Source organism: Kogia breviceps, chromosome 1 (genome assembly GCF_026419965.1).
Source record: "Kogia breviceps isolate mKogBre1 chromosome 1, mKogBre1 haplotype 1, whole genome shotgun sequence".
Classification (NCBI taxonomy): domain Eukaryota; kingdom Metazoa; phylum Chordata; class Mammalia; order Artiodactyla; family Physeteridae; genus Kogia; species Kogia breviceps.
This window is the reverse complement of record NC_081310.1, coordinates 87,347,704-87,362,611: the sequence shown is the minus strand read 5'-3', so window position 1 is coordinate 87,362,611 and position 14,908 is coordinate 87,347,704. Positions and strand designations below refer to the sequence as shown.

At 45.7% G+C, this 14,908-nt stretch overlaps 1 protein-coding gene across 10 annotated transcripts in view; it reads left to right on the top strand.

The window, feature by feature from the left end:
* Window positions 1-14,908, top strand: part of ARHGEF11 (Rho guanine nucleotide exchange factor 11) — a 112,243-nt gene that overhangs the window by 71,400 nt on the left and 25,935 nt on the right. For 7 of the 10 annotated variants that reach the window (XM_067038971.1, XM_059054152.2, XM_059054135.2 and 4 more), the window contains 7 exons: window positions 4,508-4,627; window positions 6,315-6,360; window positions 6,971-7,047; window positions 8,493-8,630; window positions 11,707-11,781; window positions 11,987-12,088; window positions 13,635-13,733. In XM_067038971.1, coding sequence (XP_066895072.1) covers window positions 4,508-4,627; window positions 6,315-6,360; window positions 6,971-7,047; window positions 8,493-8,630; window positions 11,707-11,781; window positions 11,987-12,088; window positions 13,635-13,733 — 657 coding nt within the window. The remainder of the gene's footprint in view (window positions 1-4,507; window positions 4,628-6,314; window positions 6,361-6,970; window positions 7,048-8,492; window positions 8,631-11,706; window positions 11,782-11,986; window positions 12,089-13,634; window positions 13,734-14,908) is intronic. The other 3 variants (XM_067038987.1, XM_059054177.2, XM_059054171.2) reach the window with 1 other exon arrangement.

Genomic DNA, 14,908 nt, shown 5'->3' with positions numbered 1-14,908 from the left:
AAAAGAGATGAGGAAGAGAATGCTGGTAAATGGACAGCATAGGTCAAAGGCACCAAGACATGAAAATATACTCATTTATTTAACAAACATTGAGTTCCTGCTGTGTGCTAGGTACTGTGTGTGTGCTGCAGTGGAGTCATGGGCCAGTGCTAGGGACAAAGGTTAGAATGGTTATAAAGATAAGTGAGAGATGAATCTTTCTTTTAAGGAGTTTATAATCCAGTAGAATATCAATGGATGAATGAAGATAAAGTTATACTGCACTATAATAAGTGCTGATACTTACATTTTGATGCAAGTCATAGAATAATCAAGATAGTGTGGTACTGGTATAAAGACAGACCTATAGATCAGTAGAATAGAATTCAGAGTCCAGAGATTAATCCATACATCTATGGTCAGTTGATTTTTGACAGTGTCAAGATAGTTCAGTGGAGAAAGAAAGAATGGTCTTTTCAACAAATGGTTCTGGGACAACAGGATATCTATATGCAAAGAATGAATTTGAACTCTTACCTCACACAATAAACAAAATTTAACTCAAAATAGATCAAAGACTTAAATGTAAGAGCTAAAACTATTTTTAAAAACTATAAAACTCTTGGAAGAAAACATAGGTATAAATCTTTATGACCTTGGATGAGGCAATGGTTTCTAGGTTGTGACACCAAAAACATAAACAACCCCCCAAAAAAGATAAATTAGACTTCATCAAAATTAAAAACTTTCATCCATCAAAGGATACTATCAAGAAAGTAAGAAGACAGCCACAGAATAGGAGAAAATATTTGCAGCACATATATCTGATAAGGGTCTAGTACCAGAATATGTAATAGATGCTTAAAACTCAACCCAATTTAAAAGTTAGCAGAGAATTTGAATACACAGTCCAATAAAGAAGACATACAAGTGGCTAATAAGCACATGAAAAGATGCTTAATATCATTAATCATTAGGGAGAGGCTAAGCAGAACTACGAGATACCACTGCACATGCACTAGGATGGCTAGAACCAAAATAAGTTATTGGTGAGCATGTGGAGAAATTGGAGAAATGTTTGTTTATATTTTGTCTACATGTCGGCTATTCTGATGTACTCCCACCATTGATGAGAGTAGTAATCTGCTCCCACTGTAGTGTAGCCAGTTTGGCAGTTCTTCAAAATATTAAACGTACGATCTGTCAATTCCACACCTAAGTATATACCCAAGAGAGTTCAAAGCATAAAACCTGTACATAAACATTGATAATAGCATTGATTAATTGCATAATGGCCAAAAAGTGGAAACAATGCAAATTCCCATTAACTGATGAGTAGATAAACAAAATGTGTTGTATCCATAAAATGGGATATTATTCAGCCATAAAAAGGAATGAAGTACTGATACATGCTTTAATATGGAAGAACCCTGAAAACAGACTAAGTGAAAGAAGCCAGACACAAAAGGCCACATATTGTATGATTCCATTTGTATGCAAGTCCAGAATAGGTAAGTCCATAAAAACACAAAGTAAATTAGTGGTTGCCAGGAGGTGGAGGAAGGGGAAATTGGGAGTGTATGCTTTCTTGTTGGGTTGATAGAAATGTTCTGGAATTAGATAGTGGGGATGTTTGTACAACTCTGTGAATATACTAAAAACCACTGAATTGTATACTTTTTTAAAAAAAATATTTATTTTCTTTATTTTTTTGGCTACGTCGGATCTTAGTTGTGGCCTGCGGGATCTTTTTCGTTGCCGTGTGTCAGCTCTTGGTTGTGGTGCGTGGGCTTAGTCGCCCCGTGGCATGTGGGATCTGAGTACCCCTACCAGGGATCGAGCCCAAGTCCCCTGCATTGGAAGGCAGATTCTTTACCCCTGGACTACCAGGGAAGTCCCCTAAATTATATACTTTAAAATGGTGAAGTTTATGTTATGTGAATTACATGTCGATAATAATTTTTAAAATATTTTTTAAATGCCATTAAAGCCCAAAAGAAGGAATAATTAATTATGCAGTGATCAGAGAAGACTTCATGAGATGACATTCCAGTTGCGTTCAGTCTTTTTCACTGTGGAATGTGCTTTGGGCCTTCAGTACCATGATGAGATTGAAGTTTATTCTGAAAGCAGTGGGAATTGATCAAAGGATCTGAGTAGGGGAGTGATCATATCTTCAAATCAGTTTTCTTTAGAAAAGTGTGTTAAGTGGATTGACACATCAGGAAACTATCTCAGAGGCTGTTGCAGTAGATAAGAAATGATGACCGATTTAACAAGAACAGCAGGAGTAAGAACAGAAGGAGGGATGGCAATGTGAGACATTGACTTCCCTCCATTCCCTGGAGGCCCAGTGGTTAGGACTCTGTGCCTCCACCGCAGGGGGCAGGGGTTCGATCCCTGGTCGGGGAACTAAGATCCCTCATGCCACTTGGCGTGGCCAAAAGAAAAAAGAACAGAAAGAGGGATGGCAATGGGAGACATCTCAGGGGTCAGATCAGTAGAACTTATCAACTGGAAGGGGAGGTAAAGAAGAAAGAAAAGATAGCCCCAAGTTTGTGTGCCTACACAGATGGCGATACCATTGATGGAGTGAGACGGAAGAGAGGAGCAGGGTTTAGGGGAAAGGAATGAAGGTAATCTTTGGGTGTACCACCCATGGGAGGTTCAGATAAAAAGATCATCCACCAGGCACATGGAGATAACAAGGATGAACCTCAGGAGAAAAGATTGGGTTGAAATAGAGATTCGGGTGGCCTCAGCATACAGGTGGTAGTTGAAATTGGGGACTAGACGGTATCACCTAGGGCACCACTGCAGAAAAGAGAAGAGAGCTGAGGGCAGAATTTCGGAACATCCGCACCAACCTCTAACATCACACCATTTGCTGTTGTATTTGTATTTTAATTATTTATTTGTCCTCCTCTATTGGACTAAGTTCCTTAAAGGCCGGGACCATGCCTACATTTGCATATTCCTCCTGCACAGCTGGCACAGGGCCTGGTGTGTATCAGCCCTCTGTAAATGTTTGCGGGGCTGAAGGCTCTCCTAGATTTAAGAGAGGAGGAAAGGGTAAAGCTATGGTTGGAGAGAGGGGTGTGAGGTGACCCAAGACAGTGTCAGGTTAAGAAGTCAGAAGAGGATAGCATTTGGAGGAGGTCGGTGTTTTAAAGATGTCTGGAGAGATGAGGACTAAGAAGAGACCATTGGATTCAGCCACTGGGTCATTTCGCCTTTGGAAGCGCGTGCTGATGAGCGGAACTAGGCCGTGTATGCTGAAGAGTGGCCGGAAGGCTAAGAAGTCTGGGCTCTACATAGAGACTCCTGTTTGGAAACATGTGGCTGTGAAAGGAAGGAGAAAAGACTGAGGCAGTGGCTTGAAGAATAATCAGACTTGATGGAAAAGGTTTTGTTGTAGTGGCTTGTTTTTGTTTTAAGACAGGAAATCAGCATTTTTGTAGGATGAGGGGAAGGAGCCATTGGAAAGAGGAGACTTTGGAGATGTGTGAACGATGCCCAAGAGGAGCCTGAGGCAGCTGGAGGCACTAACCTTGTGGAAGATTTAGACAGAGTTTCTATTCTGAGGCAGAGGGAAAGGGTGGCTGCAGATGCCTTGAAATGGAATAAAGTTGGGAAAGTTCTTACCAGCCGATACTATCTGCAGAGACTAAGAGGGGCTTGAGAGGCATGGAGAAGATGAGACAGCAAGTATGGCCCCAGACGATCTTGGAGAAAATGTGCACCCGACGTCTTTATTTAACTATTTAACCCGCCAACTTCACTTAGCATTTCATTTGGTAGTAAAATAATAATAGCTGCCATGTATTCAGTCAAGTAATTATGCACCAGACATTCTGCTCAGCACTTTCCATACATAATCTCATTCAGAATGTACAGCCATCCCCAGAGGCAGGTACCGTCATCTCCATTTGATCCATGAGGATGTAGTAAAGCTTGCCCAAGTCTACACAGCTAGTAAGCCAGAATTCAGAGCCAGGCCTCCCTGACTGCAAAGCCCAAGCTCTAAACACGCATGCTGTGCTCTGCCGTATGCTGGGAGGATGCTAGTTAAGTCTTAGAGTGGTTCCCAGCTACGGGGCTGGGGGACGGGGGTGCTTCTTCCCTCTCATCTCCTGTGGTTCTTACTGTGTGTGTTTCCTCCCTAGCACTTTTTTTGTGTGTGCTGGTCTGGCCAGTCACCTAAATATCTAACCCTTTAGCAGCGGTCAAGGAAGACTTCATTTAGCAAGTGGGCCTTAAGAACAGGTCAGATTAGGACGGGACTTTGTGTCATGTCTTCTTTCTCTCGTTGCCTCGTGTTCTTTTTCTCACCATTTTATACCTCTTTCTGCTCCTGAGTGGTGGTGAAATAACATGTATCGCCTAGGAGGCAGAGATCTCCTTTCTCTCCTCTTTGTTTTGGGATAACTGCCTACTCTCCCCACTGGTGAGTCGTCCATTCTCTACTAACCACTCCTCTGCCTTTTCCCTTCCTCCTTGTCCTCCTCGCCCTCCCCCCGCCCCCCAGCGTATCTGTGAGGTGTATAGCCGGAACCCCGGCAGCCTGCTGGAAGAGCAGATCGAAGGCGCCCGGCGGCGAGTCACTCAGTTACAGCTGAAGATCCAGCAGGAGACTGGTGGCTTAGTGGTGAGTGATGGTAGGCTTAGCTCTAGGAAGGGAACGTGCAGGTGGACGGAGGGGAGAATGAGGGAGAAATCTAGGACAGAGGCTTCCCGAGTCATACAGGACCGCAGGGCTGAGCTAGTGAGTGTTCGGTGTTTTACAAAGAAACAGAGGTCAGCAGTTCTTTATATAGCACCATAGAGACTGAGCACTGTCCTGACACTTGGGATCCCATAAAAAGAAATAGCCTGTTTCTTGCCCTCCAGCAGCTTACAGTTGCAATAGAAAGAAATAAATATGCAATAAATCAGACTGTCGGCTTTAATCTAATTATCCATCCCCTTGTGGGTAGTCTCCTCATAGCTGGTGTATATTCTGACACTAATTTTACTCAGTATTCATCAGGTAGCTTTTCCTATCACCTCTCCCTCCAGTAATGGGTCTTCTCAAAGGAATAGGAACACTCTTAAAAGTCAGCCTAAGGACAGGATCCCCAGTCAGTTGAGAGGGATCTGTAGCAGTACTAACCACACTTTGTGGGAAATCCCAGAGAGGAGGCACTTCCTTATCTCTTCTAGTCAGGGACTTGAGTATTAATTAGTGTCTTACTTCTCTCCATCAGGCCTTAATTCTTTGGGTAAATAAGTAACTCTCCAAAAACTTTAAGATCTCCAAGAATAATATTTGCCAAAGCCAATAGAAATTATTTGGGGATGATCTACTTTCTTTTTCAGAACATCCAGATCAAAAAAGTCTGGGAAACACAGGCTAATCAAATTTAAACTTTTATTTTCTGAAGGACTTCTCAGTATCACATGGTTGATAGGAGCTCAGGTTTAGGACTTAGACCATCTGGATTCACCTCCCAGATATAGTGCTCACCAGCTTTAAGACTCTTGGGCAAGTGACTTAATCCCTGGGAGCCTTGGTGTCCTCATTTATGAAATGGAGCTACGGCCATTAGGATCTGCCTAATAGTGGTATTGTCAGAATTAAAGGATGCCCTCAGCACGGGGCCAGTGCATGTTTGCTGCTGCCGCTGCCTCTGCGCTCATGTGCTCTGTAAGTGGTTGAGTCTGAAACGTTCAGCTTGGAATCTAGGGGTCTGAGCGCCAACCCTGGCTTTATAGTTTACCTGCTGTGTACCTTGGGCAAGTTACTTAAAATCTCTGGGCTTCTGTTTCCTCATTTATAACATGGGAGTACTATACCTGCCTCAGAGTTGTTAAAAAACTCAATGAGATAGAGACAGGAGTGCATCATAAACAGTAAAGCACTAGCAACATAATTCCCTCCACAAATGTCTGGTCGGCCCCAGTCCAGCGCCTGTCAGTCTTCAAAGATCTTTAGAGGCAGAGCTTTCCATCTGCTAGAGCTTTTTCATACTCCTTGATAGTTCGGAAGTTCTTTCTGTGTCCAGCCCAACTAAGGCAATAGACGCTTTGAGGTCCAGAGTGAGAAATAAGTAAGTTTTTAGAATTTTACTAATAGTAAAGCTCCCTTTTCACCATTAGGGGTCACCATTCTCCTCAAACTGTACAAATGAAGCAATAGCTCTTCCAAAGGGGCATTTTTCAGGCAATGAAGCAGAAGAGGCCACTAATTGTAAGCAGATGTTATCTGCTGAGACTGAGGGAAGGGTTGATTGGAGGAAAACAGTAGGGGAAGAGGTTCACAGCATTTGTCCACCCTCTGGACCTTTCTTTTTTAGGACATACTTCCACTATATGGTGACACCAGCCAGAGATCATCAGAAGGTGAGTCCCCTCAGCACGCCTTTTTTCTCTGGCACATCTCTAATCTACGTTTCTTATCTATTCTGTTGTCCCCTCCCTTTGGGGCAGATTCAGGGGGAAAAAATATAGTCCCTGCCTCTGAGAAATAGAGTAATGAGAGAAAGCAGTACCAGTGACAGGGAACTTGGATACAACTTATTCAGTAGAAATGAGTGTATAACCAGTAGCCCTGGATAGATGAGTGCCAGGGAGATACTAGAATGATAGTGGTCCAGACAACAGCGTGCCTACCAGCACCTAGCAGCTAGGAGCTCAAGAGATGCTGTCATAAGAGGAAATGGAGGGGAACCAGAAGAGGGTTGGGGTGAGCTGAGGGGTAGCACTCGTTTCAAGGTAGAGCTATGGAGGATTATTTTAGGAGGTGACACTGCCTGGGCTCAGGTGTACAGGTAGGTAAAAGCTAGGTGTAGAGGTTCTCGGGGAGTCGTGTAAGAGAGCTGAAGGGAAACTGGGAAAGAAAGGCAGGTGGCAGCATCGTCCTCCTGCCCTGGGCACAGGTTCCCAGAATAAAGGCCCTTCTTTCCCCCAGGCCACAGCTCCTTCCTTACTGTGTAAACTCTTTTCTTCTCAGGCCGACTCTCTCTGGATTCCCAGGAAGGGGACAGTGGCTTGGACTCTGGCACAGAGCGCTTTCCTTCCCTCGGCGAGGTGAGTGCCAAAGTGGGGGGAGCCCCTTTTAAAACCATACATTCAGTTTTCCTTCTCTGCACACCTAAAGGTTCTATGCTCACTTCTTACACCAAGGCCTCTGGCCTGTCATCTGTGGCCCTCTGGTACAGTTCCAGTTCCAAGGGTTTTAGTCATTCTGTTCTGGGATCCAAAAAAAGGGGGTTCAAATGCATCCTACACTCAAGATCAGCAAATCTGGCTTCTATTTTATCATCGTCAACTCTGTAATATACAGTCAGGTGGAGAAAGAGGCCATGTCTTTAACTGTAGCAAGCCTTTTTTGAGTGTAAGGGAGCAGAGACGAAAATTCTCTAAAACAGTGACTGGACCAAAAACACATTGCCACCTGGCTGCGAATAACACCATCTTAGAGGAATACAATGAACCTGGCCTAATCGGAGGAGGCAGCCTCTCTTTCTTTGTCACAGATCTTTCTGTACGTGAACAGCTTATCTTTTCTGGAGTGGTCAGAAGAACTTCAGGCTTTGGCTTCAAAGGTTGTCTTCTAGGTGTTCTCAGTCTGCATATATTAATTGCAAATATAAACTTGCAATATAAAAATAAGAGTGAATGGAAGAAGTAATAATGTTGTGAGCAAAATATTTACTTAGCCAGCTTAATTAAATATGTGAGTAAGTAATTGAAAACATGTTTAAAACCTAATTTTAAATAATAGTTGGAATTTTATTTCTTTACTGCTCCTGTCTATTCTTGGAAAGATGATGAATGTATGTGGAAGGATCCGTATGTCGGAAAGACACCAAGAAGGGGGAGGGTCCTAAATAATCCACAGTTGACATTCCCCTGCGGGCTCCACATCTGGAAGCAATGCAGCCTAGTGGGCAGTGGGTTGAGACTGCCCAGGTTGCATCCAGGGAATACCACATTACTAACTATTAGACCTTCAGCAAGTCCCAGAACCTCTCCAAGTCTTAAATTTCCTTGTGCGAGAAGTGGGAGGAATAATAGTTTCTACCTCAAAGGGCTATTGTGAGCATTAAATGAGGTGATACATAACCAAGGGCTAGTATAATGTCAGGCACAGAGTAAGTACTGGACTTTTATTAGCCAACGAGCAGAGCCCTGAGGGTCTTCTGGATGAGGTTTTTTAAAAATTTTTGGCTGCGTTTGGGTCTTCGTTGCTGCGCGCAGGCTTTCTCTAGTTGCAGTGAGCAGGGGCTACTCTTCTTTGCGGTGTGTGGGCTTCTCACTGTGGTGGCTTCTTTTGTTGAGGAGCACAGACTCTAGGCACGCAGGCTCAGTAGTTGTGGCTCACGGGCTTAGTTGCTCTGAGGCATGTGGAATCTTCCCGGACCAGGGCTCGAACCCGTGTCCCCTGCATTGGCAGGCGGATTCCTAACCACTGAGCCACCAGGGAAGTCCCTGGACGAGTTTTCTTCTCACAGAATTCTCTGTTCCTCTAGTCATTGGTGAATCGGAACTCAGTACTGTCAGACCCTGGGCTGGACAGTCCTCGAACCTCCCCTGTGATCATGGCCCGGGTGGCCCAGCACCACAGGCGGCAGGGCTCGGATGCATTGGTTCCCCCCAGCGGTGACCAGGTGAGTGATCAGAGCCAGCGTGCGCTTTTGCTTTCCCTGTTTTCAGAACTGGGTTACCCATACGTGGCCTTGAACGATCAGACTAAACCCTGTTTTGAGATAGACACTTACTAGAGGACAAATGGTAAAGGAAGAACGTGGTATAAATGCATACATGGAAGTAAGGCTATCTCAGTTCCTGGGTGAAGAGTCAGTGAATGCATCTGTAGGGAAGTGATATCCAAGGAGCAGATCGCTGGTCTTTCTTTTAATGCCTGTATAGAATGGGAAATAGGTTGGTTCAGCGTTGCTCCAGAATAATTTTCAATCTTCTCTTTCTTTAGCAAAGTCCTTTTCTTGAGCAAAATCTTATTATTTGGTACCCTAATACAGAAAACAAATAAATACTCAGCTATCTGGGACTTTTCCTAATCAATCTCCCCACCTCAGGGGCACTTCCTTGGAGCCCTAAGGTTCTACAAAACCCGATTTGAAAGCCACTGCTTTCAAGGGTAGAACTAGGTCCAGGGGAGATTTCAGGAAGACAGTTTTTGGCCTCCATGCAAAAAGCTTGCAAAGAATCTGAGCTATCAGACAATAGAATGGGCTGACTTGAGAGCCAGGGAATTGCCTGTCATTGTTCAGGCAGAGGTTAGGTCATTCCTTGTTAGAGACACTGGCAAGAAAGCTCCGAGTTTTGTAAAGCAGTGTTTGTTAAAATTCATCTGCTACCACCATAATTTTTTTTTCCATGTCTTCATACCAACTATATAATGTTACTTAATATTTTTCTTTAAGCTAAGTCACTTTTTAAAACTTAAATTTATTTTTAAAGGAAATTTACCATTTTATTAAAACCAACATCATACACCGTTTGATGCTCTAGTTCTCCCCATAGGATAGAGTTTAGTTACTTTCAGATCTTGGAGGGGGAAAGGCAGGGAAGTGGATCTCACATGTATTAAAATGCCTAGTGTACCAGCTGCTGTGCTAGATCCTTTAGGAACAAATCTCATTTAATTCTTACCACCAGAAAAGGAGATAAGCGTTAGAATCTTCATTCAGTGTGAAAACTGAGGCAGAGAAAGGCTAAGGGACCATTCAAGGACTCAGCTTGCTAATGGCAGCATCAGACTAGAACTTAGTTTTCCTGAGCCCCAGTGCAGGGCCGCCTCCCGTCCTAGATGCTCTTTGATCACCCCTCCCTCTCCTCCACCACCGCCACTGCTCCCCCTTAGTAGTACTACAGGGCCAAGGTCAGGCTGCCAGACAAGGTCAGGTGCACATGGTGTTCTTTTTTTTTTTTTTTTTTTTGTGGTATGCGGGCCTCACTGTTGTGGCCTCTCCCGTTGCGGAGCACAGGCTCCGGACGCGCAGGCTCAGTGGCCATGGCTCACGGGCCCAGCCGCTCCGCGGCATGTGGGATCTTCCCAGACCGGGGCACGAACCCGTGTCCCCTGCATCGGCAGGCGGATTCTCAACCACTGCGCCACCAGGGAAGCCCCACATGGTGTTCTTAAGGAAGGTTTTCCTTTAGGTGGCTAATAGGAGCAGGTGTAGAGTAATTGGTCTTGGAGTCCTTTTCCTCCTTCTCTGAATTTGTTTCAACTTATGAAAACTATTTAAATTGTTATTTTTGAGTGATAAGAGCAAATATAGTATAGTTTCAGTTTCTTAATAATAATCTGTGTTAGTAAGAGCAAAGGTGGAAACATGTACTATCCATGAAACTTGCAGCAGCTGGGGGGTGGAATCATAGGGAATTCAAACTTGGTTATGTAATTCTGCAATGTTTGATTTTCTTATGATAAACATATTCTGCTTTTGCAATCAGAAAAACTGTATGTTTGTAAAGACTTCAAAAAAAAAAAATCCTCCCACCCAAACAAGCAAAAACCTAGTGCTTTCAGGTTTCACTAGAAAGCCAAGTAGAGACAGAAGTGATCATCCCCTGGGCATCCTGGATCCCAAGGGATTCAGAGACTAGGGTGTTAGGGGAGAGGAGGATACTCAGGATGAGTCTGAGGAATTCAGGTCCAGCACATCAGGCCTGACTCTGCAACTTCCAACATGCCCTTATAAGTGAGTGCTAGACTCTGATCTCTGAGATGCCTCCTGGGTCTCTCGAGTCCTATACTCAGTCATTCTGATCATAGAGTCTGTAAATACCCAGGAGAACAAAAATGAGTGAGGAGTGTCAGGGAGGAACAGTCAGGAAAAGCCCCTTGAGAAGATGGAATAGGAGGGTATCTTGGGCCTGAGAAAAAGTAGGCATGAGAAGTGCCTCCTCCAGATGGGTTCCAGAGCACAGCCCTTGTTGGGGAATCACTGAAAATGAGGAAGAGTGAATTGAGTGAAAAATATAGTTGGTAGGAAATCTTTGAAAAAGCTCAAGGAACCTTTAGGAGAAAGGCTTGTCCAATGAAGCGTCTGAAACGTTTATACAGTAGGAAATCTCTCATCAGACCTAATCGATGGCATAAGGGGGAAAGAGAGAAAGCCAAGCTGAGAAGCTTGGATTTTAGACTGGAAATGGGGAATCTACCATAGATTCTTGAGCAGGCAGGGAAAATGATGGAAACGGTGTTGGAGAAGGCAAAGCTCCATTCCCTTTTGCTCAAGGAGGCAGAGACGGACCACAAAGCTATCCTCCAGCAGGGGTGGAGGGCACACAGTAACTGTAGAGGAGCGCTGTGGAAGACACTAGGTTTGGAGGGAGTGTTTTTGGTGTGGGGGGAAAGCTCCTGCCCACCAGTCCAGCAGAAGCTCTAGGTTCTTATTTTGTGGGCTGACACTCCCTCCTCAGATCTTTCACAAACAGGAAGAGAGCACTTTCTCTCACTTCCCATCTTCATACGTCATGTGACCAGGCTGCTCTGAGTCTGCCCTGCCCCACCCAGAAGCAGTTGCCTTCTTGCAAGTGGAAATCATTTTTTCTGTTCTCTGAGATTTGGGGGGTGGTAGTGAGATGCCAGTGTTTACCAGCCCCGTGTGGCCTTCCCCTTCAGTGCCATGCTGTCACTAACCAAACTGCACTGAGGGGGCTGGATCCCTGTCCTCTGACCTCTCACCTCTACAACTCGACTCTCTCCCCCAGGGTGTAGATCAAAGCCCGAAGCCTTTAATTATTGGCCCAGAGGAAGATTATGACCCAGGTTATTTCAACAACGAGGTAACAGTTTCCTGATTTTCTGCTTTCATCATTCTCTGTTGTACCTGCCGTTCTGGACTAGAAGCACTTGGACGGGCATCAGCTGTGAGGGAGCGTATGGGAGGGGCCGCGCTTATCAGCCCTGGCAGGAAGGGAGCATGGGAGCTGAGCTGGGGCAGGCAGTGCTTCTCTGCGCCCCAGCCCTGCCTGTCCTTCTGCCTTCCAGAGCGACATCATTTTCCAGGACTTTGAGAAACTTAAGTCACGGCCGGCTCACCTGGGGGTTTTTCTACGGTACATCTTCTCTCAGGCGGACCCCAGTCCACTGGTAAGTCACAGGTATCTGCCTCGATTGAGCGGCTGCTTGTGCTTGGCCTCTGTCCCTGCTCTCTAGATGTCATAAGTCAGATCCATGGGCATGGTCAGGCATCTCGAGGACAGAGACAGAATAGAAAAGAAGGTGCAACCTAGGTGGAAGGGATTCTTCACTGCTAACTGCATCGAGAGCACAGGGAGGAGCAGCAAGAGCTAGGCCAAGAAAGCTGTCGTTCTGGGTCTGCTTGGAGGAGATGGTCTTTCTAGGTTTTTGCAATGAAGGTGGATACAGACTGACAGTGGGGAGTGGAGAGAGCAGCCCTTTGCAAGTATACAGTGTCACTACAAGAAAGCTCGGCAGAGGGGCAAGGTGGTAAGAGGTCTTCAGTCTGAAGGTGATGACAAGAAGCATCATGAGGGGCTGGCGGTCGGGGTGCTCCGCAACAGTGCGCAGAGCCAGCGGCCTTACCAGCTTCTGCCGTTCTGCTCAGATGCTTAGGAAGGGGGATGAAGGAGAGAGGCTGCTCTCACGTTCTCCAGAATAAACTTCTTGCCCACGGCATGCACTGCTGCTCTTCCTTTCCGGGGCTCCCACTGTTAGAAGCCAGAGTCAGCATCCATTTGCTCAACAGGTGTTCATGGAACACCTACATGTACATCCCAAGCGCCGGTATCTCAGAAGCATTCCTGAATGAAGACGAGGCACAGCACAAAGAGAAGTAACACACGAACCCTTTAAAACAACAGATAAACAAGTACAAGACAAAATGTCAAGTGTGGAGAGGATACAGGGTTGAGGAGAGATTGCGCTGGGGGAATATGTGTGCGTGCGCCAAGGGGTGGGGATGAGTTACCACAGGTTTCTGAAACATGCTAAGCCAGGGTTTCTCAACCTCAGCACCACTGACCTTTGGAATTCTTTGTTGTGGGGTGCTGTCTTGTGCATGGCAGGATCTTTAGCTGCATCACTGGACTCCACCCAGTAGTAGATGCCAGTAGCACCTCTCCAGATATAAATCAAAAATGCCAGAGTTATGGGAACATATGTATAGGTATAACTGATTCACTTTGTTGTAAAGGAGAAACTAACACTCTATTGTAAAACAGTTATACTCAAATAAAGATGTTAAAAAAAAAAAAAAATGCCTCCAGCCGGGCGCGGTGGCGCGCGCCTGTAGTCCCAGCTGCTCGGGAGGCTGAGGCAGGAGGATCGCTTGAGCCCAGGAGTTCTGGGCTGTAGTGCGCTATGCCGATCGGGTGTCCGCACTAAGTTCAGCATCAATATGGTGACCTCCCGAGAGCGGGGGACCACCAGGTTGCCTAAGGAGGGGTGAACCGGCCCAGGTCGGAAACGGAGCAGGTCAAAACTCCCGTGCTGATCAATAGTGGGATCGCGCCTGTGAATAGCCACTGCACTCCAGCCTGGGCAACATAGCGAGACCCCGTCTCTTAGGGAAAAAAAAAAAAAAAAATGCCTCCAGACATTACTAGCTGTCCCCTGGCGGGCCAAAGCCCTCCTGGTTGAGAATCGCTGCTCTAACCCATTTTCTCTCTTCCAGCTTTTTTACTTGTGTGCAGAAGTTTATCAGCAAACAAACCCCAAGGATTCTCGAAGCTTGGGAAAAGACATCTGGAATATTTTCCTAGAGAAAAATGCGGTAAGGCAGTCATAGACTGGATTATAATTTTCAATTTTATTATATAGTTTGGCCATTCAGAGGCAGAGGAAAAACTAAGCGAAACACTCAGGCCGAATGGAGACAGGTTTTTATGTTTTGGGGTTTTTTTACATACTTATTTTATTTTTATAGCTGCGTCTGGTCTTAGTCACGGCACGTGGGATCTTCATTGAGGCATGCGGGATCTTTTGTTGTGGCGTGCGGGCTCTTTGTTGCTGTGTGTGGGCTTCTCTCTAGTTGTGGCGTGTGGGTTTTCTCTCTCTAGTTGAGGCGTACGAGCTCGGTAGTTGTGGCACACGGGATTAGTTGCCCCACAGCATGTGGGATCTTAGTTCCCCGACCAGGGATCGAACCCACGTCCCCTGTGTTGGAAGGCGGATTTTTTACCACTGGACCACCAGGGAAGTCCCTGGAGACAGGTTCTTAAAGAGGATTCCTGGATTCTGTTCCCAGCTCCACTCTAAAGATTGATCTCTCTGGACCTCTTTTGCCCACATGTAGCAAGGTAGAGTGCACATTGCCTCTCTCTGAAATGTTTGGAGAAAAAGAACTTGCACCAAGTCCTAATTACTCTCCCCTGGATCGATGCCCTGGTCCCCTTCAACTCTCCTTGCCTTGCCCATCCCTGGGATGAAGAAACAGAGGCCCAGAGACATCAGATGATAGAAATCAGTGAGCCAAGAGGCGAGCCCAGATTTCTGAAGTTCAGCCTGATGTGCTCTTACTGCCCCAAGGCAGGGTTCAGAGGGAGGGGACTCCACAGTGTCTGGGTTGGATGAGCACTCTGCATCTGGACATAGCTCCCGGGGATGTGTCAGGGATCCCGCTGGCGGCGGGATCTGCCCTGCAGAGGGCAGTTCCCATCTTAGACTTTCTAATCTGATCAACTAAACTAATTCCAAAATGACTTTACTCATCTGGCAGTAAGCTACTAGGACTAATGAGACTGGGGAATAAATGGCTTTTCCTCAAGATTTTTATTTTTGCCCTCTTCAGTGGGTCTTGGGTAAGGAGGTTAGAGCTGCCAGTTGTTCCCTGTTGGCTGTTATGGAACCACCGCAATGTCCAGCTGTCAGGTAGTCGTAAAGCAAATGGCAGACACTGTGCTCACTGGAAGACTTGGTAACATAAGGCCAGTTTTCCCTTGGGAGTGA